The 27,251-nt window shown below is 44.0% G+C and overlaps 1 protein-coding gene across 1 annotated transcript; it reads right to left on the bottom strand.

Moving 5' to 3' along the window:
• Positions 1 to 288: 288 nt before the first annotated feature.
• Positions 289 to 3,952, bottom strand: LOC122927448. The gene is made up of 2 exons (XM_044279298.1): positions 3,882 to 3,952; positions 289 to 3,797 (listed from the first exon to the last, which is right to left on the bottom strand). The coding sequence occupies exon 2, from the start codon at positions 3,359 to 3,361 to the stop codon at positions 797 to 799; it is 2,565 nt and encodes an 854-aa protein (XP_044135233.1). The 5' UTR covers positions 3,362 to 3,797; positions 3,882 to 3,952; the 3' UTR covers positions 289 to 796.
• Positions 3,953 to 27,251: the final 23,299 nt, after the last annotated feature.

The following is a 27,251-nucleotide window of genomic DNA, read 5'->3' as shown; positions in this document are numbered from 1 at the left end:
GGAGAGACCGAAAAGGCGTCGACGTCGAAAGCCCGTACGTCCGAAACTCGACGAAAGGAAACGAGGCAAAGTAACAAAGTCAACTTGGCCGACAGTTGTCTTAGAGAGAGGGAGGTATTAGTCGGCCAATCTCTCAGAAACTGAAGAACCAAGGCCACATCCCAGAGCCGAGAATATCTGGGGTCCGGAGGTTTCTGCAACCTTATACCCCTAAGTAAACGGCAAGTGGATCCCTACCGATTGGGATACCAAGAGAGGGAACGTGCGCCGCCGAAATAGCGGAGCGCACCACGTTGAGAGAACGATAGGAGCGGCCCAAAGAGAACAAATGTGACAGAAAATTCCATATGGCGGTCACAGGTGCCGTAAATGGATCGAAGTCCCGTTCACAGCACCAAGAGGACCAGGAACCCCAAGCTGATAAGTAACATCTTCTAGTTCCAGGAGCCCAGGAGTCCCATATGAGGTCTCTAGCTGCCTGCGATAAATCGCTGGTCTGCCAGGCTCCCCGGAAAGAGCCCAAGCCACCAGAAGGAGACGGCCCTCGAGTACCAGGGGATGCGGATTCCCTTTCTGGTCCGTGAGGAGCATCGGGAAAGACGGTAGAAGCAACGGATCGATGTAGGAGAGCTCCAGAAGGTCCGGGAACCACGGTTGATTCCGCCAAAGCGGAGCGACGAGCAGGAGAGAAATGCGTTGATTCCTCAGGAATTGAATTGTCCGTGCGATCATGCTGAAAGGTATTCCGCCTTGAGTGAAATGTTGCAGGGAAGGCAGAAGTCGAAGATCTCCTTCGTCACCTCCGACAGTAGACGGGAACGGGCTCCGCCCAGGCGGTTGATCTAGCGGACCGCCGAGATGTTGTCCATCCGCAAGAGAATACAGCAATGTGACTTGTCCTTCGCCAGACTGCGGATAGCGAACGACCCCGCCAACAGTTCCAGGCAGTTGATGTGGAGAAGACTCTCTTGAGCGGTCCAGGCGCCTCCTGTTGATCTGCCTCCGCCCGTCGCGCCCCAGCCCCAAAGGCTGGCGTCCGACTCCAAAACGACGTCGGGAGAGCTCCCGAAGATGGCTCGGCCGTTCCAACGGTCCCGGGAGAAATGGCCTGAATGGAAGCGGATAGTAGACCTACGATCCGAGCCAGAGTACGGAGTGGAATGGAGAAGCAGCGGATGACTCTGCGCAATTCCTTCTTGATAGCCGCGATCTTCGTCGCTGATAAGCGTAGTGTGCTGGACCTGGAGTCTATCTCGAATCCCAGAAACTGGACAGTCTGAGTCGGGGACAACTCCGACTTCAAGAAGTTCACCACGAACCCTAGGGAGGTCAGGAAGTCGACGGTAAAACGTGTGTGCCGAGTCAGTCCGGACCTGTCGTCGCAAAACAGAAGCAGGTCGTCCAGGTATATAATGCACCGAATCCCTTGAGCACGAAGATGTGCGACCACAGGCTTCAGCAACTTGGTGAAACACCACGGGCTGAACTGAGGCCGAAAGGGAGGCACGTGAACTGCCATGGTCGACCTTGCCACAGGAATCTGAGGAAACGTCGGCAGGTCGAGTGGACCGGTACCGACAAGTACGCGTCTTTGAGGTCCAGTCTCGTGAACCAATCTCCGTCTCGAAGGAGGTCCCTCAGAAGGTGTATGCCCTCCATCTTGAAGTGCCTGTATCGCACGTAGGAGTTGAGCTTTTTTAAGTTTAAGACTGGTCTGAAATCCCCGGTCTTTGTCTTCACCAAGAAAAGATTGCTGAAAAAGCCTCCCTGATCGTGTGCGGGCTCCACCGCACCCTTGGAGTGGAGGTCTAGTAGCTCGTTTGCTATCAACCTGTAGTCCTCTGCGGAGCAGAGAAAAGGATGCGGCAGGATCGACTGGTCTGGACGTCCCACGAAGTCTATGACGTAACCCTGCACCGTCTGGAGTATCCATGCGTCCGACGATATAGCCGCCCAGTTCTGAAAACAAAGGGAAATACGACCTGCTGTATGAGTGAGAAGAGGTACCTGCAACCAGTGACGACTTACCGATGGAGTTGAAGCGAGCCCTGCCCCGGGCACGTGATCCACGACCTCTGTCGGCTCCTCTGGTGAAGGAGAAAGGCTGTCTATAGCCTGTTTCTGGGTAGAACGGTTGAGGCCTTTGAGAACTGGGGCCCGAAGGCCAGAATCGGCTGGCTGCTCGGCCTCTGTGGCGGCCAGCCCTTCCAAAAACACCCCTTTGGGAGTTGGCTCGGAAGACCCGCTTCATGGAGGTCTGTGCTTTGTTAAGCGAGGTAAAGACATTCACATGTCTATTGAGCTCCTTCAGAAAAGTCTCACCAAATAGCTTGCCCTGTGCCAGAGGTCCTAGTTCTTTGGTGCCCAATTCCACCAATTTTCCGTCAAGACGGAGTAATGCTGCTTTCCTCCTCTCAGAAGAGAGGGCTACGTTGGCGTTGCCTACAAAGCAGAAGCACCGTTGAGCCCATTCTCTAATGTCGTGAGCCCATTCACGAACCATATTAGCGTCAAACTCCTCTGATCGCGCTAGGGCATCATCCGCCAAATACAAAATGCGGGAAAGTGGACCAATGGAGTCCAACAGCTTATCCTGCACGCCGTGGAATGCCTTCTCAACCCCTTTGCGAGGGTCCTGACCACCCCTAGACATAAAGGTGGTCATGATCTGGTCGAACTCCGGAGTTTGCGCCACGAAGTCGGGTAACAGAGGGCGAGGGCATTCGGATCGTAAACGGTTGCGAATCGTTTTGTCCATAGGTTTGCGTAGCCATAGGTGCATAAACTTTGCGAGGTGATCCGGAGGCGTCCAGTTCCCAGAACGTGGATGACGGATGTTTCTCGGATCGAAGAGACGTTGGCCGGAGGGGTCCAGGATGGTTTCCTCATCCTCCAGCAGTGGCGCCGAGTCGTCGGGTAGCTGGGCGGTTTCGAGAAAGGTGCCCTTTTGGTCACCGGAAAACGCGCCCTCATCTGAGCCCCAGGCGTCCTCCGGAACGTCGGAGTCCGCGGCCTGCCACGAGTCCAGAATATTCATGGACGGAGAAAGCTTATCCTCCTCGTCCGAGGAGTATTGATGTTCAGGCGAGGGAGCGAGAGGAGACGGTTTGTCGCGCTTGGCGGGGGCCTTGCCCCTGTCCGGATTAGCAGAGCCCTTCTCTCCTTTCCAATGGCGTTTTTGTGGCCGAGAGTCGGCACGAACCTGTGACTCCGAAGCCTCGGAATCGTAGTCCTGTTGCGGGACCTCAGCGAGGTCATCTGGCCCATCAGCCGCCGTCAGAATTCTGGAGAAAGCCTTCTCCATCGAGGCAGCAACTGCCTCATTAATCATGGCCTGAAGCTGTGCAGCGTTCTGGTCCATTGTCCAACAACACCCTGGCACAGGGTAGTATAAAGTATATAGAGATGGTACCAGCAGTACCTATAACCCCAGCAGGGTAAATTGGGATTTTTACACTGGGCAGCACCCAGGAATAGAGGATGTATAGAGATGGTACCAGCAGTACCTATAACCCCAGCAGGGTAAATTGGGATTTTTACACTGGGCAGCACCCAGGAATAGAGGATGTATAGAGATGGTACCAGCAGTACCTATAACCCCAGCAGGGTAAATTGGGATTTTTACACTGGGCAGCACCCAGGAATAGAGGATGTATGTCTGACACCTCTGTAGCAGCAGCAATTTCGGGGCGACACCCCAAAGCCCAGGGAATGAACCCTGCAGTGGTGAGGCCTGGACAAACGGCCACAGATTTGAGAGCCCTGCCTGGTCGTCTGACAGGCTTATGCAATCCGAGCTGTGAAGGAGGAGAGACACAGTGAGGGCTCTGACACGGAGCACAATATCAAATAGTAAGAGGAAATGGTTGTAATGGACTTACCGCAAAAACCGAGCACTGAGGACATGGAGTCTCTATCCAAAATGGCGGCCACAGTTCTCGCGAGATGCGAGTATAATTCCCGCCGTTGCCGCGAGCGAAAATGCGCGGCGAAAATTTTCGCCGAAAAATGCGCGGCGAAAATTTTTTGCCGAAAATTCGCGGCAAAAAAATCACGACGCGATATTCGCAGATGGGGTGAACGTTACCCCTTACCATAATCCTTTGGGGGGGGGGGGTGCTAGTAAATAAATAAATAAATAAATTGGCTAGTAAAGCTTATCCTCCACGTCCGAGTGAGAAGGCTAGACAGGGACGGGAGACCAAACTGAGGAGAAAATTTTTTGCTTGAGCCACAAACCCCCCAAAATGTAGTAGTAGACATTAAATATTACCACAAGGATAGATAGAAAAACATTCAAATGGAAATACGTAACCCCAAAAGCCTTATAATTGGGAGAGCAGAAACTCTGACCTGTCTGTCTGATGGAGCAGTAAAGAAAGAGGAGGAGGAGTCTCACGGCTCAGAATATATTACCTCCTATTGCATTTTGATTGGTTACTGTTTTAACTGTTTCTTTACTGCTGTGGAGTAAGTAAAGAGAGTTTAATGCAAAATACGAAGCCTCCTGTCATGTGGTAAAATTTGCTTTTGCAGCACTTTTGGTCGTATAAGCTAAAGATAGTAGTTCTTTCACTTCAGGATAGGAATGTAGAAACTTGTTGGATGATGCTGGGGTTTGCAGATCCACCGGTATTAAAGAATTATTTCTATAATTTGTTGAACCAATTAAAGATTAGTTATTGTTTTTATAAGTTATTATTTTCGAAGAAGACACCAATATACATTTGAAGATGGGGGAATTAAAAATCTGTCCATGACAGTAAAACTCTGGTCTAGACAGGAGTTGGTCTTCTCAAATACAAACCGGATTCCCAAAAAGTTACACTAAACAAATTGTGAATAAAAACTGAATGCATTGATGTGGAGATGGCAAATGTCAATATTTTATTTGTACTAGAACGTAGATGACAGATCAAACGTTTAATCCGAGTAAATGTATCATTTTAAAGGAAAAATACGTTGATTCAAATTTTCACGGTGTCAACAAATCCCAAAAAAGTTGGGACAAGTAGCAATAAGAGGCTGGAAAAAGTAAATTTGAGTATAACGAAGAGCTGGAAGACCAATTAACACTAATTAGGTCAATTGGCAATATGATTGGGTATAAAAAGAGCTTCTCAGAGTGGCAGTGTCTCTCAGAAGCCAAGATGGGTAGAGGATCACCAATTCCCACAATGTTGCGCAGAAAGATAGTGGAGCAATATCAGAAAGGTGTTACCCAGCGAAAAATTGCAAAGACTTTGCATCTATCATCATCAACTGTGCATAACATCATCCGAAGATTCAGAGAATCTGGAACAATCTCTGTGCGGAAGGGTCAAGGCCGTTAAACCATACTGGATGCCCGTGATCTCCGGGCCCTTAAACGACACTGCACCACAAACAGGAATGCTACTGTAAAGGAAATCACAGAATGGGCTCAGGAATACTTCCAGAAACCATTGTCAGTGAACACAATCCACCGTGCCATCCGCCGTTGCCAGCTGAAACTCTACAGTGCAAAGAAGGGCCATTTCTAAGCAAGATCCACAAGCTCAGGCGTTTTCACTGGGCCAGGGATCATTTAAAATGGAGTGTGGCAAAATGGAAGACTGTTCTGTGGTCAGACGAGTCACCATTCAAAATTTTTTTTGGAAATCTGGGACGCCATGTCATCCGGACCAAAGAGGACAAGGACAACCCAAGTTGTTATCAACGCTCAGTTCAGAAGCCTGCATCTCTGATGGTATGGGGTTGCATGAGTGCGTGTGGCATGGGCAGCTTGCATGTCTGGAAAGGCACCATCAATGCAGAAAAATATATTCAGGTTCTAGAACAACATATGCTCCCATCCAGACGTCATCTCTTTCAGGGAAGACCCTGCATTTTTCAACAAGATAATGCCAGACCACATTCTGCATCAATCACAACATCATGGCTGCGTAGGAGAAGGATCCGGGTACTGAAATGACCAGTCTGCAGTCCAGATCTTTCACCTATAGAGAACATGTGGCGCATCATAAAGAGGAAGGTGCAACAAAGAAGGCCCAAGCAGGGCCGGTGCTACCATAAGGCAGACCAAGCGGCCGCCTTAGGGCGCACCCTGGGGGAGGGCGGAAAAATGTGACATGGAGGGGGAGAAATGTGACATGGGGGTCTGATGGCTGACATTCGGGGCTGATGGCTGGGGGATGATGTCTGACATGGGGTTCTGATCTGAGGTCTGATTAACATTGGGGGTCTGATTGCTGGTCTGACCTGAGGTGTAATGGAAAATATTTTTTTCTTATTATCCTCCTCTAAGGGGGGGGGGGCGCCAAAATGTAGCTTCGCTTGTGTTGGCAAAAATCCTTGCACCGGCCCTGGGCCCAAGACGATTGAACAGTTAGAGGCCTGTATTAGACAAGAATGGGAGAGCATTCCTATTTCTAAACTTGAGAAACTGGTCTCCTCGGTCCCCAGACGTCTGTTGAGTGTTGTAAGAAGAAGGGGAGATGCCACACAGTGGTGAAAATGGCCTTGTCCCAACTTTTTGGGGATTTGTTGACACCATGAAATTCTGATTCAACATATTTTTCCCTTAAAATGGTACATTTACTCAGTTTAAACTTTTGTTCCGTGATTTATGTTCTATTCTGAATAAAATATTAGAAGTTGGCACCTCCACATCATTGCATTCAGTTTTTATTCACGATTTGTATAGTGTCCCAACTTTTGGGGAATCCGGTTTGTAGATGGGTTTTTGGAGAGGTTTTAATATATATCCCTCATGCTCTTTTATATAGTTGTAGCACAAACTACTTAATGCGGAGAAGTGGTGCACCTAATGAGAATTATTTCTTCCAGCAACTTGACTAAAAAGTGGGGGGAAAAAAATCTAAGAAACGCCTGTTTTCATGTAAAGCTATATTGGCATTGTAAATCTTTAAACACATGTTTCAGCTTAATGTAGCCGAAATAATAAAAGCAAAAATCTGTTACAACCATTCTGTGCTGTTACTAGATTATGGGTAGTTACTTAAGAAAAAAACACAGTAAATAAATTCACGACAGATAAGGTCTACTGCACATTGTGGACGAAATGCAGAATCATAGTCTCCGAGTCACAGATGGCCTGTCCATGGAAGAGTGAGCCTGAAACACTCTGTAGTTCCATGGTTCATATGAAACACAAACATGCTGAATACAGAAAGTATTATTTGACAGTGTTTGTAGGTACAGCTATGATGATGACATCACTAACTACTCATATTGTAACGGTCACTTACACACACACACACAGGGGGGAGGGTCTGCGTTTACAAAAGAGAACAGATATGTTTGTATTATCTTTAACATAGCTAAGACTGTCTTGAACACCATTGAAAGTCAATGCGGGACGGATCTGTTTTCTATTGTGCCAGATTGTGTCAGAGGAAACGGATCCATCCCCATTGACTTACATTGTGTGTCAGGACGGATCAGTTTGGATCAGTTTGGCTCAGTTTCGTCAGACGGACAGCGTTTTGGTGTCTGCCTCCAAAGCGGAATGGAGACTGAACTGAGGCAAACTGAAGCATTATTTTCCCTTCAGAATGCATTAGGGCAAAACTGATCAGTTTTGGACTGCTTGTGAGAGCCCTAAATGGATCTCACAGACGGAACCCAAAACGCCAGTGTGAAAGTAGCCTTAGTGTTGAGCGAAGTGTTAGTGTTAAGTGAAGCAAAGAGTTCGAAGTGGAATTTGCTCTGGAGTTTAGGAAAGCTTTGATTCGCAATAAAGCCGAGGTTCCTCGTGCTTTATGGTAGCTAATCAGTTTTTGAATGAAGAAGCCTGGGAATATGAGATCACGATTAATGTTGTGCAGCCAGCCAATAAGCAGATAGCAATCTCCTGTGATATTCACCTTAAGTAAAGAAAATCCAGACGGCACTACACCCCTTTACGAGTCGCTGAGTAATACAATGTTACTGTCCTCAGTGTAAATCGGGTATAAGACGGCAATGCGGTGGTGCCTGCTTTCCAATAGCGAATATCAATATATAATCGAGAAAATAGAAAAAAATCAGTGGCACTCACCAAATGCAGGTTTTCAACATATCATCACTTTTATTGTGACAATAGGTGCATGCTTTCACAGGGCTGGGGCGGACAAGCCTTTTACAAAAATCAAAAACCGCCTAAGCGGTGTGTGGCAGCGACAGCCGTTTCGCACGGTATGTGCTTCTTCCGGCTACCTATTTTCTTGATTATGTATTGATCTCCTGTGATGTCACAGCCCTAAAAAATCCTCATTCCACGCGGTCTCCACCATTATGCTGTGAGCATAGGTAGAGACGTGACAAGCTCTCATACGCTAGGGAGAGTGCTGCTGAAAACGATTAATAGAAGAATATTTGAGAGGAAGACTGCATGGAGAGTACAGGGAGACTGCAGGGAGACTGCAGGGAGACTTAGTCAGCCTCAGTTTTATTTATTTAGTCCTATATTTACTTATCTTACTCGTACATTGGCCGTAAACTAAGAGACACAATCCTCTACCAACAAGATGGAAGCCTTTATTATTTTGGTGCCAGAGTGCCAACCAATACCATCCAGTCTGCAACCATTAGGGAGGCCAGGTCTTAATGATGACCGTCCTCATCTGCAGGAGATTGCAGGCCAGAATAGCAATAATATGCACATTTCCCTCCCCTTCCCCTAACCAGCCAAACCCCATACCAGCAACAGGCCCAGTCTTAAGGTACAACATGGCCTTTATACAGTGCAGTCTTCACTATTACATGAAAGGCAGCTGCAGGTCATGCAGTTCTTCACCACATCATGGCTGCCACCCGCCTGCTTCATGTGGCAGTACCCTAAGGCAGAGTGGCCTAGGTATAACCGATTAATAGCTATTCATGCCAAATTAATTTGAAACTATTTAAATTTCTTGGCTAACTTCAGCAAAGTTGCCAAATCTAATTTTTCTAAACTTTGCTCATGTCTATTAATGATATTACAGGGGAGCACATACCATATTTTTCTTTAAAAATGTTAGGCATGAAAAAAGTCATAAAAAAACTGTTGCTAAAGAGAGTATATAGATGGAAAAAAGCCTGAAAATGCCTAAAAAAATTCTCATGAAGTCAGCAGTTTTTTTAAGCATTTTTGGCCCAAAACTCTGTGTAAAGAAACCTTTACAGGTGCTTCACATTAGTTAAATTTTGCATCAATCCATCAATTTATTACAATCTAATTGGCTCCTACTAGTTAATTTATGCAAGGAGATATATGAATATATACATTTTACCCACATACAACGTACATGACCTATGATATACAGTAGAATGATATTCAAGCATAAATGCTTAAGCAGCTGAAAGCATGTTTAGAAATGCATAATTTTTCTGGACGCTGCACAGATAGATGTGCGGTCAGGTTGCCATTTACTTTTGTTTCTGAATATTTTTGAGGCTAGCAGTGGAAAGAAGGGATTGGAATCTGCTGAACAGCTGGGCCCCATCACTTCTCATTGCAGGTCTGGGAGAGATGTGCCTGACAGAGTGATGCACAGAGGCTGTCCCTGTTAATGACTTCCCCATTCTCCATCATTATCCCCATCATTAGAAAATTAGGAGGACAGAAGGTATTTACTGTAAACCTGCCACCTCCCAAGGAGAGATAAATAGAAACTGATAAATGGGATCTTCTGGAGCTGTTCGTCTATTAACCTTCTGCTTCCCAGATCAGGCATATGCATGTCATCCTGCCATTAATATCCTGTAATTGGCATTGCTTTGGGCATATATTTTCAAAATGTGACATTACTGGGGAAAGTGAATGGATGCCAGACAGCTGCCAATTGAAATACAAAAAAAAAAAAAATGTATACTATACGTAAAAGAATAATTCTTGATCAATATCAATATGCTAAACGTATCATGCAGTGGAATGGTTGTATCTTCCATTTGTATACAGTATGTAGATATTAAGGCGGGAGGTATGAAGGACTTTGAGATTTTTTTTAAGCCAGTCCGAATTTTGGGTGCACCCCATGTTTGCATAAAATGTGCAGCTGTGATTTTTATACTGTTCTTGTGACTCCTGAGGATGTGAAAGTAGATCTGGTTAGCTAAGCGAATATACATCAGATTTATCAAATGCAATTTTTTTAAAAGTTGTGAAAAATTAAGCAATTACACTCCAGTTAGGAGGGTAGCAAAAAACTAGAACAACGGTTATTTTATAAAGATGCACAATTTTTTTTAAAACAATTTGTGATATTTGGTGAATTTAATACAGTTTAAAGCAAGGAATAAAAGCAAAACTGACTTCAAGAAGTCCCCTCATGCTAAATTTCCCCCATAGTGCAGTATTTAAAGAGGACCTTTAGCCACTCCCGACATGTCTGTTTTAATAGTTACATGCATTTCTCATGTAATAGCAATTCTGGAGTATATATTCTTATGGCTCTATGTTGTAGAGCAGTTAGTTAGAAGTTATAAATTAATTTCTAGCAGTCTGCATTAAGGGTATAGAAGGGTGGTAACCAGTTGGGGGGTGTCCCTGCACAGACTGAAAATGACAGCACTGATTGGATAGAGTGAGTCTGTGCAGGTACACCCCCCAACTGGTTAACACCCCTCCGTACCCTTACTACAGACCGATAGAAATTCACTCATAACTTCTAGTTGAAATAATAAAGGAATGGCATAACATAGAGCCAGAAGAACAGATGCTCCAGAAATTTTATTACATGGGGAATGCATGAAGCTATTAAATGTCACTGCTCGGTGTGGGTAGAAAACTCCACACAGAACACAGGAGGGAAGGAAAAAGGTACTAGGCCTGGAAACTAGGGAAGGGGAAAGGTTACTACCTAGTGAATCCCTAAACCGAGCCCTGTCTACTATCAGTATGAACAGACCTCGATGGTAGGAATGTTCATATGCCGTAACCTAGAGCCCTATATGATCCTAAAGTGCACTTGAAATAGTGTCAGGACAAAGGATGACCTGTTCCTTCCCAGCTGAAGGAACAGAAGACTCCCTCAGGCCAAATAACAAAAATAGGGGAATACAACAAACTAGAAATAGGAAAAATTCACTTAACTCTGAAGTAGGCGGACGAGCAGGAGAACCAAACACCAGCACTTCCACAACCAGAAAGGAACTATCAACTGCATAGCATGATAGTTAAGACCAGACTAAATAGAGGAGTTGGAATGACCACTTATGCTACACCTGAGACAGGAGGTGTGGTCATAACCAGCAACAACACAGAAACAAGTGAAACCAAAGAGGCTGTCAGATCACTTCACATGTAGCCAGTCTCTTAGATCTTCTGACCTCTGTCACGGGAGAGACCATGACATTAAAACAGGCATGTGGCAGTAGTATCAGGTTTAAAATGCATAGTACAGAGTAAAGTTGCCACTTAGTGTAACTTTCTGAATGCCTTTAGATTTGTATGGGATACAACAAAGAAGTGGAGAAACTGCATTAACCCTGTACAATGGCACATGAAGTCCTGATAAGAAGCAGAAGTGGTGCGCTCACCTGAGGCAAATAGAGGATGCACGGACCATGCCAGGAACCTTGGCGTGAAGGTGTATATCCAATAAAAAATAGAAGGGTCCAGCTTCCAAATAACATGGAATCTTTTAATTATTCAGTGCAGTAAAACCATATACAGGGAGTGCAGAATTATTAGGGAAGTTGTATTTTTGAGGATTAATTTTATTATTGAACAACAACCATGTTCTCAATGAACCCAAAAAACTCATTAATATCAAAGCTGAATATTTTTGGAAGTAGTTTTTAGTTTGTTTTTAGTTTTAGCTATTTTAGGGGGATATCTGTGTGTGCAGGTGACTATTACTGTGCATAATTATTAGGCAACTTAACAAAAAACTAATATATACCCATTTCAATTATTTATTTTTACCAGTGAAACCAATATAACATCTCAACATTCACAAATATACATTTCTGACATTCAAAAACAAAACAAAAACAAATCAGTGACCAATATAGCCACCTTTCTTTGCAAGGACACTCAAAAGCCTGCCATCCATGGATTCTGTCAGTGTTTTGATCTGTTCACCATCAACATTGCGTGCAGCAGCAACCACAGCCTCCCAGACACTGTTCAGAGAGGTGTACTGTTTTCCCTCCTTGTAAATCTCACATTTGATGATGGACCACAGGTTCTCAATGGGGTTCAGATCAGGTGAACAAGGAAGCCATGTCATTAGATTTTCTTCTTTTATACCCTTTCTTGCCAGCCATGCTGTGGAGTACTTGGACGCGTGTGATGGAGCATTGTCCTGCATGAAAATCATGTTTTTCTTGAAGGATGCAGACTTCTTCCTGTACCACTGCTTGAAGAAGGTGTCTTCCAGAAACTGGCAGTAGGACTGGGAGTTGAGCTTGACTCCATCCTCAACCCGAAAAGGCCCCACAAGCTCATCTTTGATGATACCAGCCCAAACCAGTACTCCACCTCCACCTTGCTGGCGTCTGAGTCGGACTGGAGCTCTCTGCCCTTTACCAATCCAGCCACGGGCCCATCCATCTGGCCCATCAAGACTCACTCTCATTTCATCATCCATAAAACCTTTGAAAAATCAGTCTTGAGATATTTCTTGGCCCAGTCTTGACGTTTCAGCTTGTGTGTCTTGTTCAGTGGTGGTCGTCTTTCAGCCTTTCTTACCTTGGCCATGTCTCTGAGTATTGCACACCTTGTGCTTTTGGGCACTCCAGTGATGTTGCAGCTCTGAAATATGGCCAAACTGGTGGCAAGTGGCATCTTGGCAGCTGCACGCTTGACTTTTCTCAGTTCATGGGCAGTTATTTTGCGCCTTGGTTTTTCCACACGCTTCTTGCGACCCTGTTGACTATTTTGAATGAAACGCTTGATTGTTCGATGATCACGCTTCAGAAGCTTTGCCATTTTAAGAGTGCTGCATCCCTCTGCAAGATATCTCACTATTTTAGACTTTTCTGAGCCTGTCAAGTCCTTCTTTTGACCCATTTTGCCAAAGGAAAGGAAGTTGCCTAATAATTATGCACACCTGATATAGGGTGTTGATGTCATTAGACCACACCCCTTCTCATTACAGAGATGCACATCACCTAATATGCTTAATTGGTAGTAGGCTTTCGAGCCTATACAGCTTGGAGTAAGACAACATGCATAAAGAGGATGATGTGGTCAAAATACTCATTTGCCTAATAATTCTGCACTCCCTGTACATCCAGGTCAACCTGGATGTATATGGTTTTACTGCACTGAATAATTAAAAGATTCCACATGAAGTCCTGATAGGTCCGTAGTGTACATAAGCATTGCTCAAGATCATGTTGTCCGTTGTCTAGGTTATTATAATAGTAGTCAACTTAAATAGTTAAAGAAGAACAAAACCTAAAATAAAACATTAATAACATAGATGTAAAATGATCTGGAAATGACAAGATCAGGTGAAAGGAGACATAACATCAAGGATACATAACAATAAAATAGGTGAAATCTGGGAAAATGTTTGTGACAAATTAGCGATTTTTTTTTTCAGAACATGTGAATGTGGTGTTCTAAACTTGATTCACATGCACTGTAGTGTTGCTTATTGTGAGTTTTTTCGGCATTAATTTATCAACTGTACCATCCCTCTTTATTTGTATAACAGTTTTTATAACTTTACCATACACAATACATACGTTAGCTTTTCATATTGTTTCTCTGCTCTCAGTTGACTATAAAAATACAATACGGTATGCTCTATTAAGCTGAACAACATGGATCATTTATTTAACAGTGCAATGCAGTTTTGTAGCACAAATAATGTAATCTGCATACTGTGTAAACATAAACCAGATTTTTGTAAGTGATCATACATTTATCTGGGGGTAGAAAAAAAACTGAAGTAGAAAAATTCATTTTACAGCCATATTATACAGGGAGTGCAGAATTATTAGGCAAATGAGTATTTTGACCACATCATCCTCTTTATGCATGTTGTCTTACTCCAAGCTGTATAGGCTCGAAAGCCTACTACCAATTAAGCATATTAGGTGATGTGCATCTCTGTATTGAGAAGGGGTGTGGTCTAATGACATCAACACCCTATATATTCACCTGATCTGAACCCCATTGAGAACCTGTGGTCCATCATCAAATGTGAGATTTACAAGGAGGGAAAACAGTACACCTCTCTGAACAGTGTCTGGGAGGCTGTGGTTGCTGCTGCACGCAATGTTGATGGTGAACAGATCAAAACACTGACAAAATCCATGGATGGCAGGCTTTTGAATGTCCTTGCAAAGAATGGTGGCTATATTGGTCACTGATTTGTTTTTGTTTTGTTTTTGAATGTCAGAAATGTATATTTGTGAATGTTGAGATGTTATATTGGTTTCACTGGTAAAAATAAATAATTGAAATGGGTATATATTTGTTTTTTGTTAAGTTGCCTAATAATTATGCACAGTAATAGTCACCTGCACGCACAGATATCCCCCTAAAATAGCTAAAACTAAAAACAAACTAAAAACTACTTCCAAAAATATTCAGCTTTGATATTAATGAGTTTTTTGGGTTCATTGAGAACATGGTTGTTGTTCAATAATAAAATTAATCCTCAAAAATACAACTTCCCTAATAATTCTGCACTCCCTGTATATCCAGTCACACATCATATAGAGGTCATCATTCTAAATACAATATTTTTTAGGTAATAAAACATGATAACAAATTATTAATGAATGAAAGTAGAAATGAGGCAACTGACATGAAAGTTCAAAAATTTCTAAAATGTTTTAGATATATATTTATTTGTAAGTATCAACTGCTTGTGATATGTGTATCAGCTATTTTATGTTTCAATGGTATTTATTAAAGTTTTTCACAATAATAAGGTACACAGTACATTGTGCATAAAATAAAGGACGTAGTATCCACTCAGATAGACATTCCAGACAAATAATATAAAGAACATAAAGACATACAATAAACTAAGCAAAAATAAAAAGAATATCATAAAGTCAGGGGTAGTAGTCATGCAGTTCTAAATCTCACGGCTTAAATCTCGGATGGCGAACAATAAAGAGAAGGCCCATACTCATATCCATCTCTTAGTTGCATATAAAATATACTGTATCCTATCAAAGTTCAGGGTAGAGAGAAAGATTGGCAGAGTGGGGGGAGGACGACCAAGGCTCCCAGACTCCTTCAAACAAGGAAAATGTATCCGAACGGACAGCCGACAACCGTTCAAATTGGTAAATCTTGTTGACCCTATCAATCACGGCTTGATAGCTCAGTGATAAGGAACGCCACTAAGAAGCAATATTGATCCTAGCAGCAAGCAAGATAAATTGGGCTAATTTGAATTTTGCATTTGTTAATTTAGATGGCTTGTCACCAAGTAGAAAGACCGAGGGTGTAGGGGGGAGGGTGTGCCCCAACAAGGATGAGAGCAGATCACAAATGCATTGGGACATGGAAGCTATGGGACATGTCCACCAGGTATGGAACATCGTGCCCTCCTCTCCACAGCCCCAGAAGCAAGTAGAGGGGACCTCTGGGTAGAAGTGGTGTAATTTGTCCGGCACCAGATATGTCCGGTGAAGGATCTTAATTGAGGTCTCCGCCAGAGTAGTTTGCCACGACCCTTTGGAGAGTGTCTGGGAGCGCTGGTGCCATCTAGATACACTGGATTCTTCTAATAGATTAGCCTCCCATTCCAACATATAACAGAGCTTAGAGTCCTCTGGGGGTGCAATGAGGGTAGAATAGATCCGGGACAGTAGACCCTGCTTATATAGAGAGAAGGACATTAGCCTTTCAAAAGGTGTATAATCAATTTTATGGGAACCATTCTTTAGGGAATGGAGAAAGGAGAATACTCTCCGGACATTGAATTGCTCACAAGCTGGAGGGGTGAATTTCTCAAGGAAATCAGGCATAGTTAGGATTTTACCCCGCACTAGGAAATCCCGGAGGGAGCACAATTTTTTTTCAACCCACCACAAAAAGGCCCCAGATTGAAGTCCAGGGGAGAAAGCCGGGTTACCCAAAAGGTATTCTAAGGGGGGCGGTTTGGATTGGAGGGAGCGTTTGAACCTAATGGATCTCCATAGGAGCAAAGCGTAATAGGAGAGCTGGGATTTGGTACGGAGTGAAGAGGGTAACGAGGAGGTGGGCCAAATAAGGGCTTTCCAGGAGAATGGCCTCAACAGTGATTGTTCCAGGGTAACCCATATAGGTTGAGCTTGTGCAGAGAGATGTGTCAGGAACAGTTGAGCTAATCTGGCTGCCCTGTAGTACTGAGCTAAGTCTGGCACTGAAAGGCCACCGTGAGCCTTGAGGCGACACATAACAAGCTTAGAAATACGAGCTCGTTTATGGGCCCAAATAAACTTAAGGATGTCAGCCTGGAGAGCCCCTAGATCAGACGCTGGGACTGGGATCGGAAGGGTGCAAAATAGGTATAGTAGCCGTGGAAGAACCACCATTCTCACTATATGTATCCTACCCACCCAGGACACTGGAAGGGATTCCCACGACTGCAGGTCTTTCCGTATCTGAGTGAACATGGGGAGATAATTATATTTATATAGAATGTTAAGTGTTTTGGTCAGCGATATGCCCAAATATGGAAGGAAGTGCAGGTTGTGTAGAAATGGGAACCCGTTCTAAAGGATCTCAGAAACCCGAGAAGTGACATTACTCAACAAAAGTTCAGATTTGGATTGGTTAACTTGTAGGCCTGACACAGCTGAGAAAGACTTGAGAAGGGACAAAAGGGAGGGGAATGAAATGATAGGGTTGGTGAGTGTTAACAAAAGGTCATCGGCAAAAAGGCTCAATTTATACTCCACACCCCCAACCAAGATCCCTGTTATGTCCGGATGAGATCTAATCTTTATCGCTAATGGTTCCATAGCTAAAGCAAAAAGGGCTGGGGAGAGAGGGCAACCTTGGCGTGTTCCTCTAAAAATTGGTATGGACAACGGATGCGAGGAAGGTAATTTGAGGCTAGCTTAAGGCGAAGAGTACAGAGCTTGAATAGCCGAGAGGAAAGGGCCTCTAATGTTGAAATGAGAGAGAGTCCGCCAAAGATAGGCCCAGGAGACTGTGTCAAAGGCCTTCTCTATATCCAGTGCTAATAAAGCTACTGGAGTTGCAGTCCTGTTTGCCTCATGAACTAGGCCCAAGACCTTCCGTATATTATCCAGGGCTTCCCTGCTGGGGATGAAGCCAACCTGATCCTTGTGTATCAGGCCAGGGAGAATTCCATTAAGTCTACGCGCTAGGATGGAGGTGAACAACTTGTTGTCTAGGTTCAAGAGTGAGATGGGTCTATAGTTTGAGGGCAGGAGAGGGTCTTTATGTGGTTTGGGGATCACTGTAATTTTGGCTGCTAAAAACTCAGGTGGGGGTGTGGAGCCTTGTAGCAAATGGTTACAATATTTAGTAATGAAGGGGATTAACTGGTCTGCAAATTTTTTAAAGTAAAGTGCTGTATAGCCATCCGGGCCTGGGGCTTTTCCTAGTTTCAGGGTTTTGATTGAGTAAGTCACCTCTTCCGCCGTGATGGGGCTATTGAGTTCCTCTAGCACTGCAGATGAGACCCTTGGGAGGGAAGCGGAGGATAGGAAGTCTTCAGCCTTAATGCTGGGGTCACCATTTTGTTCCGAGTATAGTTGCTTATAGAAGGATTGGAAGGTGGTGTATATGATGTCTGGGTGAGTGGTGGTTCTACCAGTTCGTGTACGGATTTGGTAAACTTGATTAAGTCTCTGTGTGGCCTTTAGTTGGCGAGCCAACATCTTATCTGGTTTATTGACATATTTGTAATAGTAGGAAGACGTCCAGCGGAGTGCTTTTTCTGTATTGTTTGAAAGTAGGGCATTCAGCTGAGTTTTAGTGTCTTTTATTTCCTTCAGTAGATATAGGGTTGAGGTTTGCTGATGGGCTCTCACCAGTTTAGCCAATTTAGACTCTAGTGTAACCTGAGCTAAAGATCTGTCCTTTTTAAGTCTTGATGCCACCTGAAGGAGTTTGCCCCGCATGAAAGCCTTGTGAGTCAACCACAGGTTCATAGGATCAGTGTCCGGAGTGTTATTCAACAAAAAGAACTGTTTAAGTTCGTCTAGTAACGTATTAAACACAACCGGTCGGGTCAGCAATGATTCGTTCAGGCGCCAAGTAAAAGGGACACTGGAGCTACTGACTAATGCGAAATCAGCTATGACCATGTCATGGTCCGATAAAGAGGACGCAACATGTCTGGAGTAGACTAGTGAGGGGAGGCAAGAGGAGGAAGCTAGGATTAAATCAATCCAGGTGTATAGTTGATGAGAAGGAGAATAATAAGTATATCCCCTTTGGAGGGATCCAGGTATCCGCCAAGGACAGGGATTCCATCACTTGTTTAACTTTAACGTTGTGGGATGAAGGGCGCATTTGAGCCGGGAGGGTGGAGCTGTCAAGTACAGGGTTAGCTACAAAATTAAAGTCACCACACCACAATATTTTGTGGTAGGTGAGGGGTACAATAATAGAATGCATAGAAACAAAAAAGGCAATAGGATCCTCAGTAGGCGCATACACGTTTACAATACACAGGGTTTCTTCCCTGTAGGTGCCTAGAAGAATGACATATCTCCCATTAGGGTCTATTATATTATAGAGCGTAGTAGTGTAAAAGGGAAGGAGTTAGATGATAGCCCCCCTGCTTTTAGAAACATAAGTAGATGAATAGAAATGTGTGTAATGTGGATGGAAGTATTTGGGGTGAGAGGTGGACGTGAAGTGGGACTCCTGCAGGCAGATCACATCGGGTGCATGTTTGATATATGTAGAAAAAGCAGACTTATGCTTTCTGGGGGAGTTAAATCCCCTTACGTTGAGTGATAGCAACTTACACATGGCAGGATGACAAGGAGTATGTAGGAAAAGCGAAGTGAGCCCGTGCGATCCGCCTCAGGAGCGCCACCTCCAGCCGCCACCCATACAACAAAACAACACAAGCAAATCGCCTGACATAGACAAAGACAGAAAAAGAAAAGAAATTTAAAAAAAACAATAAGTTAAGAACATACAAAACAATATAGAACTAAGCCTAAATAGGCCTGAGAAAAATAGGTGGGAGCAGTAGAGCGGGGTGAGGACTCTAACGAAGCTATTAATGAAGGGACTATAAAATGAAAGCTAGTGTCCTGTAATACTGAAAAAGGGAAAAGGGGTATGGAGTGAAACCGTAGGGTAGAATAACAACGATCCTGATGCCATGACAGGCCAGTAGATCACGAGCAGAAGTCCCGGACTTAAGCAGGTGGTGACGAAGTAGGTCTCCGCGAAGTCGAGGGTACCGTTGTCCAGATCCTGGCTGGCCGTTGCGGTTCTGGAGCGGCTTCTGGAGCTGGATTGTGTTCACAAGGAACTCCTGCCTTCCGTAGGATCTCGATTCCCTCTCTGGGTGAGTGGATCACATGTTCCCGAGAGTTAAGTCGGAAAGAAAGGGAAAAAGGGAATCCCCATTTGTACCGCACCTGGGCATTTTGCAGAGCTGAAGTCACCGGCCTCATGTCCCTGCATCTGCGGAGGGTGAAAGGAGCCAGGTCGGCATAGAGATGCACTGAAGTGGGGAGACCGGGAAGTTTAGTGAGGTTACGGGCAGCTGCCAGAATTTGATCCTGTGTGCCCGGATGATGAAATTTGAGAATAACGTCCTGTCACGAGGGTGTCAAGAGCCACGCCTGACTCCGTTGTACCCGGGGTCAGGAGGTCGCAGCGGTTGGCTGCACGCTCTATGTAAGATAGGGATGTTTCCTTATTGTAGCTTTCTGGGTTTGCTTTGCAAACCCTTTTGGCTCACTCAGGGATCCGTAGCTCCTTCTCTCAGCTGTTCCTTGTCCAGCACTCCCAATCCTCCTTATATTCCCCTCTCACACTTCTCTGGTTGCCAGATATAGAGCTTCCTGCCTAGACATCTATTCTGACCCACTGGAGCTGTGTTGCTGCGTTCTCTGGTAGTTGATCCAGAACGCTACCCTCCGGATCCCTGTTGGACCTTTGTGGAGAGTTGTTGTTGTCCACCTGGGTGTTTGTGTTTGTCTGTGTTTGTCTGTCCTCTCCCTGGTGTTTTCCTCTTAGTGTCAGTGGTGAGGACTAGCGATCCCACCGGCCCGTTCATTATCTAGGGTTCATTTCAGGGAAAGCCAGGGTTTAGGCACGTGATCGCCGCACGGGTGAGGAACCCGTCTAGGGACGTCAGGGCAGTCAGGTGCCAGCCGCAAGGAGAGTTAGGGGTCACCACCTTTCCCTCTCCCTTGGGCAGGACTTTCCCTTTTTCCTCCCTGTGCGTGTTGCCGGTCATTACATTATATCAGGCCCTTATTTTTGTGTAGGTAAAAAAATAAATAAAATAATAATAATTTTTTTTACCTACTTAGAATCCAGTATGGATCAATTGCTGCTCTGTCTGAACAATTTCATGGCCTGTCTTTGGAGGTGGCAGGATTGAAGGCGTTGGTCCTCCAGCAACAGCAGCAATTACAACAGACCGCAGTCCAGCAGTTGCTACTGGTAACCAGGTTGTTGCGGAACCCAAGGTCCCTCTCCCTGACAGATTTTCTGGGGGAAGGGACAAGTTTTTGATTTTCCGTGAGGCCTGTAAATTATACTTTAAGCTGCGTCCTTACTCCTCCGGTAATGAAGAACAGCGGGTGGGGGTTGTTATTTCCCTGCTGCAGGGGGACCCGCAGTCCTGGGCGTTCTCTTTACCTACTGATTCTCAGGCGTTTCGGTCAGTGGATGAGTTTTTCGGGGCCTTGGGTCTCATATATGACGACCCTGACCGAGTCGCACTGGCTGAATCAAAATTACGGAGACTCCTACAAGGAGAGCGGCCGGTAGAGGAGTATTGCTCTGACTTCCGTAGATGGGCTACGGATACCCAATGGAACGACCCGGCTCTCAGGAGTCAGTTCTGCTCTGGGTTATCCGAAAGGGTTAAGGATGCGCTTGCATTGTATGAGACCCCCTTTTCCCTTGATGCAGTTATGTCCCTTTCTATCCATATAGATAGACGTCTTAGGGACAGGTTGAAAAAACCGGAGCCATTGGTAACCCCTCCCAAGCAGCAGTTAGTCTGTACGGACTTAGACGAGCCAATGCAGCTAGGAGGAACTACTCGTCAGGTCCGTCCTCCTGAGGTTCGCCGTAGGCGTGGGGTTTGTTTTTTTTGTGGGGAGAGGGGTCATTTCCTTAATGTCTGTCCTTCTTTCCTCAGAAACAAAAAAACCGTCGGAAAACTACTAACCCCAGGCTGTGTGGAGGATGTCAGCCGGGGGGTATACGTTTCCTCCATACGTACATCACAATTTGTGTTGCCAGCGGTTATTGTTTTTGGTGATAAGACAGAGACTATTTCTTTCTTTCTAGACAGTGGAGCAGGGGTAAATTTGATAGATGCCCATTTTGCCTGCACTATGGGTTTGTCTCTCTGTACACCACAGAGACCTATTCCCATATTTGCTATAGATTCTGCTCCTCTGTCTCAGAGAAATCTCACCCACATTGTTCATAACTTACACCTTCGGGTAGGGGACCACCATAACGAGATGCTCTCATGTTATGTTCTGGAGGGGCTTCCCACTCCGGTAGTGCTGGGCCTTCCCTGGTTGGTAGCGCACAATCCAGTGGTGGATTGGCAGGCCAGGGAGATATCAGAGTGGAGTGAGCCGTGCAGAGAAAATTGCTTAAATAGCAATTGCTTAGTCACCTCCATAGCTACTGTTAGCTATTTTCCTCAGGCAGGTTTATGATGGTTATATGGAGGCATCAGACCTCATACCCGTGACTATTTCCCGGTGCAACGAATATCCCATTTGCTTCTGATCAGAGAGATAAGACAGCCCTGACTCAACATAGGTTGTCAATATCTGGAATCTTTATTCTCCAGCACATAGTTATATAGGGCTTGTTGGGGGTGGGAACATAGTGTCCTTCCAGATTCAATTGGACCAATCCTCCTAGAACTCAGCAGGCATTGGGAAATATGTGTTTGTCAATATACAGTTGAAACTTTGCTAAACAATGCTGACATCTGCTATATACAATACATGAAAGGGTTATTTTACATTGAACAGGTTTCTCTCTCCATGCTAACAAGTTAAATAGGAAATCACAGGTTCCTGTCAATGTATGTGAGGTGAGATGTTAAATAGCCTTTTGGTCAGGAAGGCTGCTATTGTGTCCAGGACTGGTGTGAAATATGTTAATGCAAGGTACTGCATTTCCACAAGAGATGAGGCTTGTATAATATATGTCTAATCTGTGATGTATCAAAAGTAAGATTATGAAAATCCCTTTCAATCCAACCATTGATCCCAACTTTTATATATATATATATAAAAACGGGATCACTGTATGTTTTCCTCCATCTAAGGCTGTGTGTGTGTATACATATATATATATATATATATATATATGTGTGTGTGTGTGTGTGTGACCCATGAAGACACTAAAGACTATGAAGGAGATGAAAAAAACCTTCTGTGTAATTTGGCGCACAGTAGGAAAAAATCTCCTGCATAGTGAAAAGAGAGAAGAAAGAAAAGTAAGAAAAAACATAAGGCATGCAAGCTCTGCACATAGACTTTTACTGGGCTAACCCAGCCCTCCATGGCACATGGCTGCCCAGTAATGTTGCAGATAGGCAGGTACATTCCACCTCATGCCTTGACCAATAGAAATTCTTTTTAAACCTGGAAGGTATACATTCGCACATTTCCCGAGAGTGCCGGTGGGTGGCGCTCAAACACTCACCATCCACTACCACACCCAGAACATGCGCAAATGCTCCCAAATGAATCAGTCCTTTTTTTAAACAAATGTGGCCTTAATCGGACAGCATCTATTCAATATGGTACAAAGATGCTACTAACCCACAGTGAATCTCTGTTAGACATGGTTCCGAAAGGGGGGATCAGTCCCTGAGGAAGGTCTTTTAAAACAGAGTCGACCAAGAAAGGTGATATAGCATTCACATGGACACCAGTCTCACCAACCAATGTTTCATGTTGGGGCGCCCATGGTTCAGTGAGACTGGCATCAGCGTGCCATACCCCACCGTTGCTGATGAGGACCCGCTGGTAGCTTTCACTAAGAACATTGCTCTCAGAGCCAGCAGCCATTAGATCCCTCTCAAACCAACGGTGGCGGCTTTCACATGGGTAGCAGGAACCAGAGTGCTGATCTATAGACCTACATACCATTCCTAAGCCAAAAAGAAAGTCTACTATAGTCATCCTATGCTTAATAAAACTTTCCACGACAGTTCCCTCCTCTCTGCAATATGTCCCCTGTGTTCTTTGAGTCTCTTGCTGAATCTTCGGTTTCCTCAGCTTGCCCTCGTCGATTGTGGTGCTCTTTGGGTGTTATTGCCTCCATGATGATGCTCCGTCCTTTGGTTCGATTCTTCAGGGAGTTGACTCTGAGCCCTGATGTGGTAAGGTGTGGCGTGGCGATGAACGTTTAGTTAGACATCCTTTCCATCAAAGACATAGGTTGATCCGTGGTGTATCTGGGAGCTGCGATGAGGATGTGATTATCTGCACGTGACTGGGCGATCCGATCGATGAAACAGCAGGAGCATCTCACCAGGATATATATGATAAAGAGAAAAACAACAACATGAGGATATATACTCCTATTTCCTTCAACCAGTTACCTATGGAAAACAGGAAATTTCTAAAACCACCCAAAGCTGTGAAAGGATTCTATCTCTCATTAATAATAGCCCTATCTATGCCCTGAATTACAGTGACCTGATCTATATGGGCCTGGACTTTATCCCTGGTATCTGCAGTCCTCTTCTATAAACTCACAGAAACCCCCCCTTAGAAGCTAAAAGATAATCCAGTGCCATCTTTTCCTCTAAGACGAGGGTTGGGTTGGTGCACCTGTTGGAAAGGGAAACAAAAGCGAAATATCATCATAATCAATGTTTTTATTTTTTCAATCAGTTTGGTCATATATTCCTCTTGTATCTGCTGCAAGTATCTAGGCATCAGAATTAATGGACTCATTGTCCATGGGGCTGGGAAAGGTCTGCCCATACTACTCCTCCCTTTGAGCATAGACCATTTAGTGTCTTTGCTCATCCCTTGAATCTTTGATGCCCTTGCATATATTGTTCTACTGGGCTGTGCAGACTGTACAATAGGCTGGCTAGTATTCTCAGACAAAACTTGTTCCTCAGGTTCTGTAAAGCCAGGAACCTGTGGTAGAGTCAAGTGTGCGCATATCTTATCATCTGATTCTGTTGTTAATTATGGGGGTGGGACAGGAGTTGGAGTCACAATGGGGATTCTACTTTGTTGTTTTGTTTTTGAACTGCACAAGTCAGTCCAAAACTTCTGCACAGATAGCCATGCTTGGCAACAAGTATTCATATACATTTTATTCCAATGAGGGTCTCCCTTGTACCATGGAAAAGTGTCTATGTCATTCAGACACAGGCTCTTGATCATGGCCATATGAAAGTCTGAAAAAGACCCTTCTCTTGGGAACGGGTCAGTACATTTCATTCCTTCTGTCCATTTACACATATTATCAACCCAAGGATCAGTATAAAATGGACCCAAACACCTCTGGACAAACATTTTTTTTTTTTTTTTTTTTTTTTTACTTTCCCCCAATTCATTTTTAGGAAACAGTTTCGCCATAGAGATTTGCAGCAGACTCAGGGTACATGATTTTCAGTTCCAAATTTTTAAAATTGTTTCTTTATGGGATCCTTCTTACCATAAGAATTACCCATTTTTACTTAGCTAAAATATACAGTGAGATCAGCTGAATTTGAAGGTTTATCTAAGGATAATTATGTTTGTGTTCAGTGAGAAAATACTTACTGATAAACCTTATGCTTATCAGTTTATGTGTTTTTTTTTATTTTTTATCCTATTTCTTCTAATTCAGGTTCATAACTACTCCTGAATTTATGGCAGATTTTAAACTATTTTGGATGGTATTACTTCTAATTCAGGCTCATATTACTCCTGAATCTATGGCAGATTTTAAACTATTGATAGCCAATTTTATACCTTCAATTTCAGCATGAACTAGCATACAATCTATACATAATCTATACACAGTCTATACAGTAAAATTCAACCTTATACATATATATAACGACTAAAAATGCTTAAGCAACTATACAGCTATATACAGGTTTAGCAAAGGATATTCGTTGCACACAATACTGTTTTTCAAATTAGGGGAATACAGACCCCATTTTTTCTTCAGGAATATCAGATTCCTGCGGGACTTCAGATCCCTCTATTACTTTAGGAATATCAGATTCCTCTGGGATTTCAGATCCCTCTATTATTTTAGGAATATCAGATTCCTCTGGGATTTCAGATCCCTCTATTACTTTAGTAATATCAGATTCCTGGGAGACGCTTATCAGAAGCGCTTACCGGGTTCAAATAATCCACTCTTACAGTATAGGGCAGTAATAATATATATCTTAAATATAGAATCACTTACCCGATACTGCTTTGGCGGATCCCACCTTCTGACACCAAACTGTTAGCTATTTTCCTCAGGCAGGTTTATGATGGTTATATGGAGGCATCAGACCTCATACCCGTGACTATTTCCCGGTGCAACGAATATCCCATTTGCTTCTGATCAGAGAGATAAGACAGCCCTGACTCAACATAGGTTGTCAATATCTGGAATCTTTATTCTCCAGCACATAGTTATATAGGGCTTGTTGGGGGTGGGAACATAGTGTCCTTCCAGATTCAATTGGACCAATCCTCCTAGAACTCAGCAGGCATTGGGAAATATGTGTTTGTCAATATACAGTTGAAACTTTGCTAAACAATGCTGACATCTGCTATATACAATACATGAAAGGGTTATTTTACATTGAACAGGTTTCTCTCTCCATGCTAACAAGTTAAATAGGAAATCACAGGTTCCTGTCAATGTATGTGAGGTGAGATGTTAAATAGCCTTTTGGTCAGGAAGGCTGCTATTGTGTCCAGGACTGGTGTGAAATATGTTAATGCAAGGTACTGCATTTCCACAAGAGATGAGGCTTGTATAATATATGTCTAATCTGTGATGTATCAAAAGTAAGATTATGAAAATCCCTTTCAGCTACCCTACCTACTTTTGTTTCGGACTTTGAGGACGTTTTTTCTGAAAAGGGTTGTCAGAAGTTACCACCTCATCGTCCTTATGATTGCCCGGTTAACCTTATTCCTGGCGCAAAATTACCCAAGACCAGGTTATATAATCTTTCAGGTCCAGAGAGACAAGCCATGAAGGATTATATCTCCGAGAGTTTGGCTAAGGGACACATCAGACCCTCTTCTTCACCCGTGGCTGCAGGGTTTTTCTTTGTTAAAAAGAAAGATGGGGGCCTGCGTCCTTGCCTAGATTTTCGTGAATTAAATCGGATAACCATCCGAGACCCATACCCTCTTCCTCTCATTCCTGACCTGTTTAACCAGATTGCGGGTGCTAGGTGGTTCTCCAAACTCGATCTTAGGGGGGCCTACAATCTGATTCGTATTAAAGAGGGGGATGAGTGGAAAACAGCTTTTAACACCCCTGAGGGGCATTATGAAAATCTAGTTATGCCTTTCGGCCTGACCAATGCTCCTGCCGTCTTCCAACATTTCGTTAATGACATTTTTAGTCATCTAATCGGCAGGTTTGTGGTAATATACCTAGATGATATCTTAATTTATTCGTCTGATCTGAGAACACATGAGGAGCATGTCAGACAAGTACTACAGGTCCTACGGACAAATGAATTATATGCTAAAATTGAAAAATGTGTTTTTGCCGTTCAGGAGATACAATTCCTAGGTTATTATTTATCTGCGTCAGGTTTCCGTATGGATCCTAGGAAGGTCCAGGCAATTTTAGATTGGGATCTTCCTGAGAACCTCAAAGCATTACAACGGTTCTTGGGCTTCGCGAATTTCTATAGGAAATTCATAAAAAATTATTCGGTGATCGTAAAACCCCTTACTGACATGACTAGGAAGGGGACTGATTTTTCTAAATGGTCTGACGCCGCTAAAGTTGCTTTTTCCTCTCTAAAAGAGAGGTTTACCTCAGCACCTGTACTAGTCCAACCTGATGTCTCTCAGCCTTTTATTGTTGAAGTCGATGCATCAGAGGTGGGAGTGGGGGCTGTACTGTCTCAGGTAGAGTTGAGCGAACACCTGGATGTTCGGGTTCGAGAAGTTCGGCCGAACATCCCGGAAAT

Source organism: Bufo gargarizans, chromosome 1 (assembly GCF_014858855.1).
Source record: "Bufo gargarizans isolate SCDJY-AF-19 chromosome 1, ASM1485885v1, whole genome shotgun sequence".
Taxonomy (NCBI): Eukaryota; Metazoa; Chordata; class Amphibia; order Anura; family Bufonidae; genus Bufo; species Bufo gargarizans.
The sequence above is the reverse complement of the archived record's forward strand: the minus strand, read 5'-3'. Positions and strand labels throughout refer to the sequence as shown.

Bases quoted from the DNA above. Each gene is read 5' to 3' on its own strand.
- LOC122927448 (XM_044279298.1), bottom strand. From the start codon at position 3,361: ATGGACCAGAACGCTGCACAGCTTCAGGCCATGATTAATGAGGCAGTT.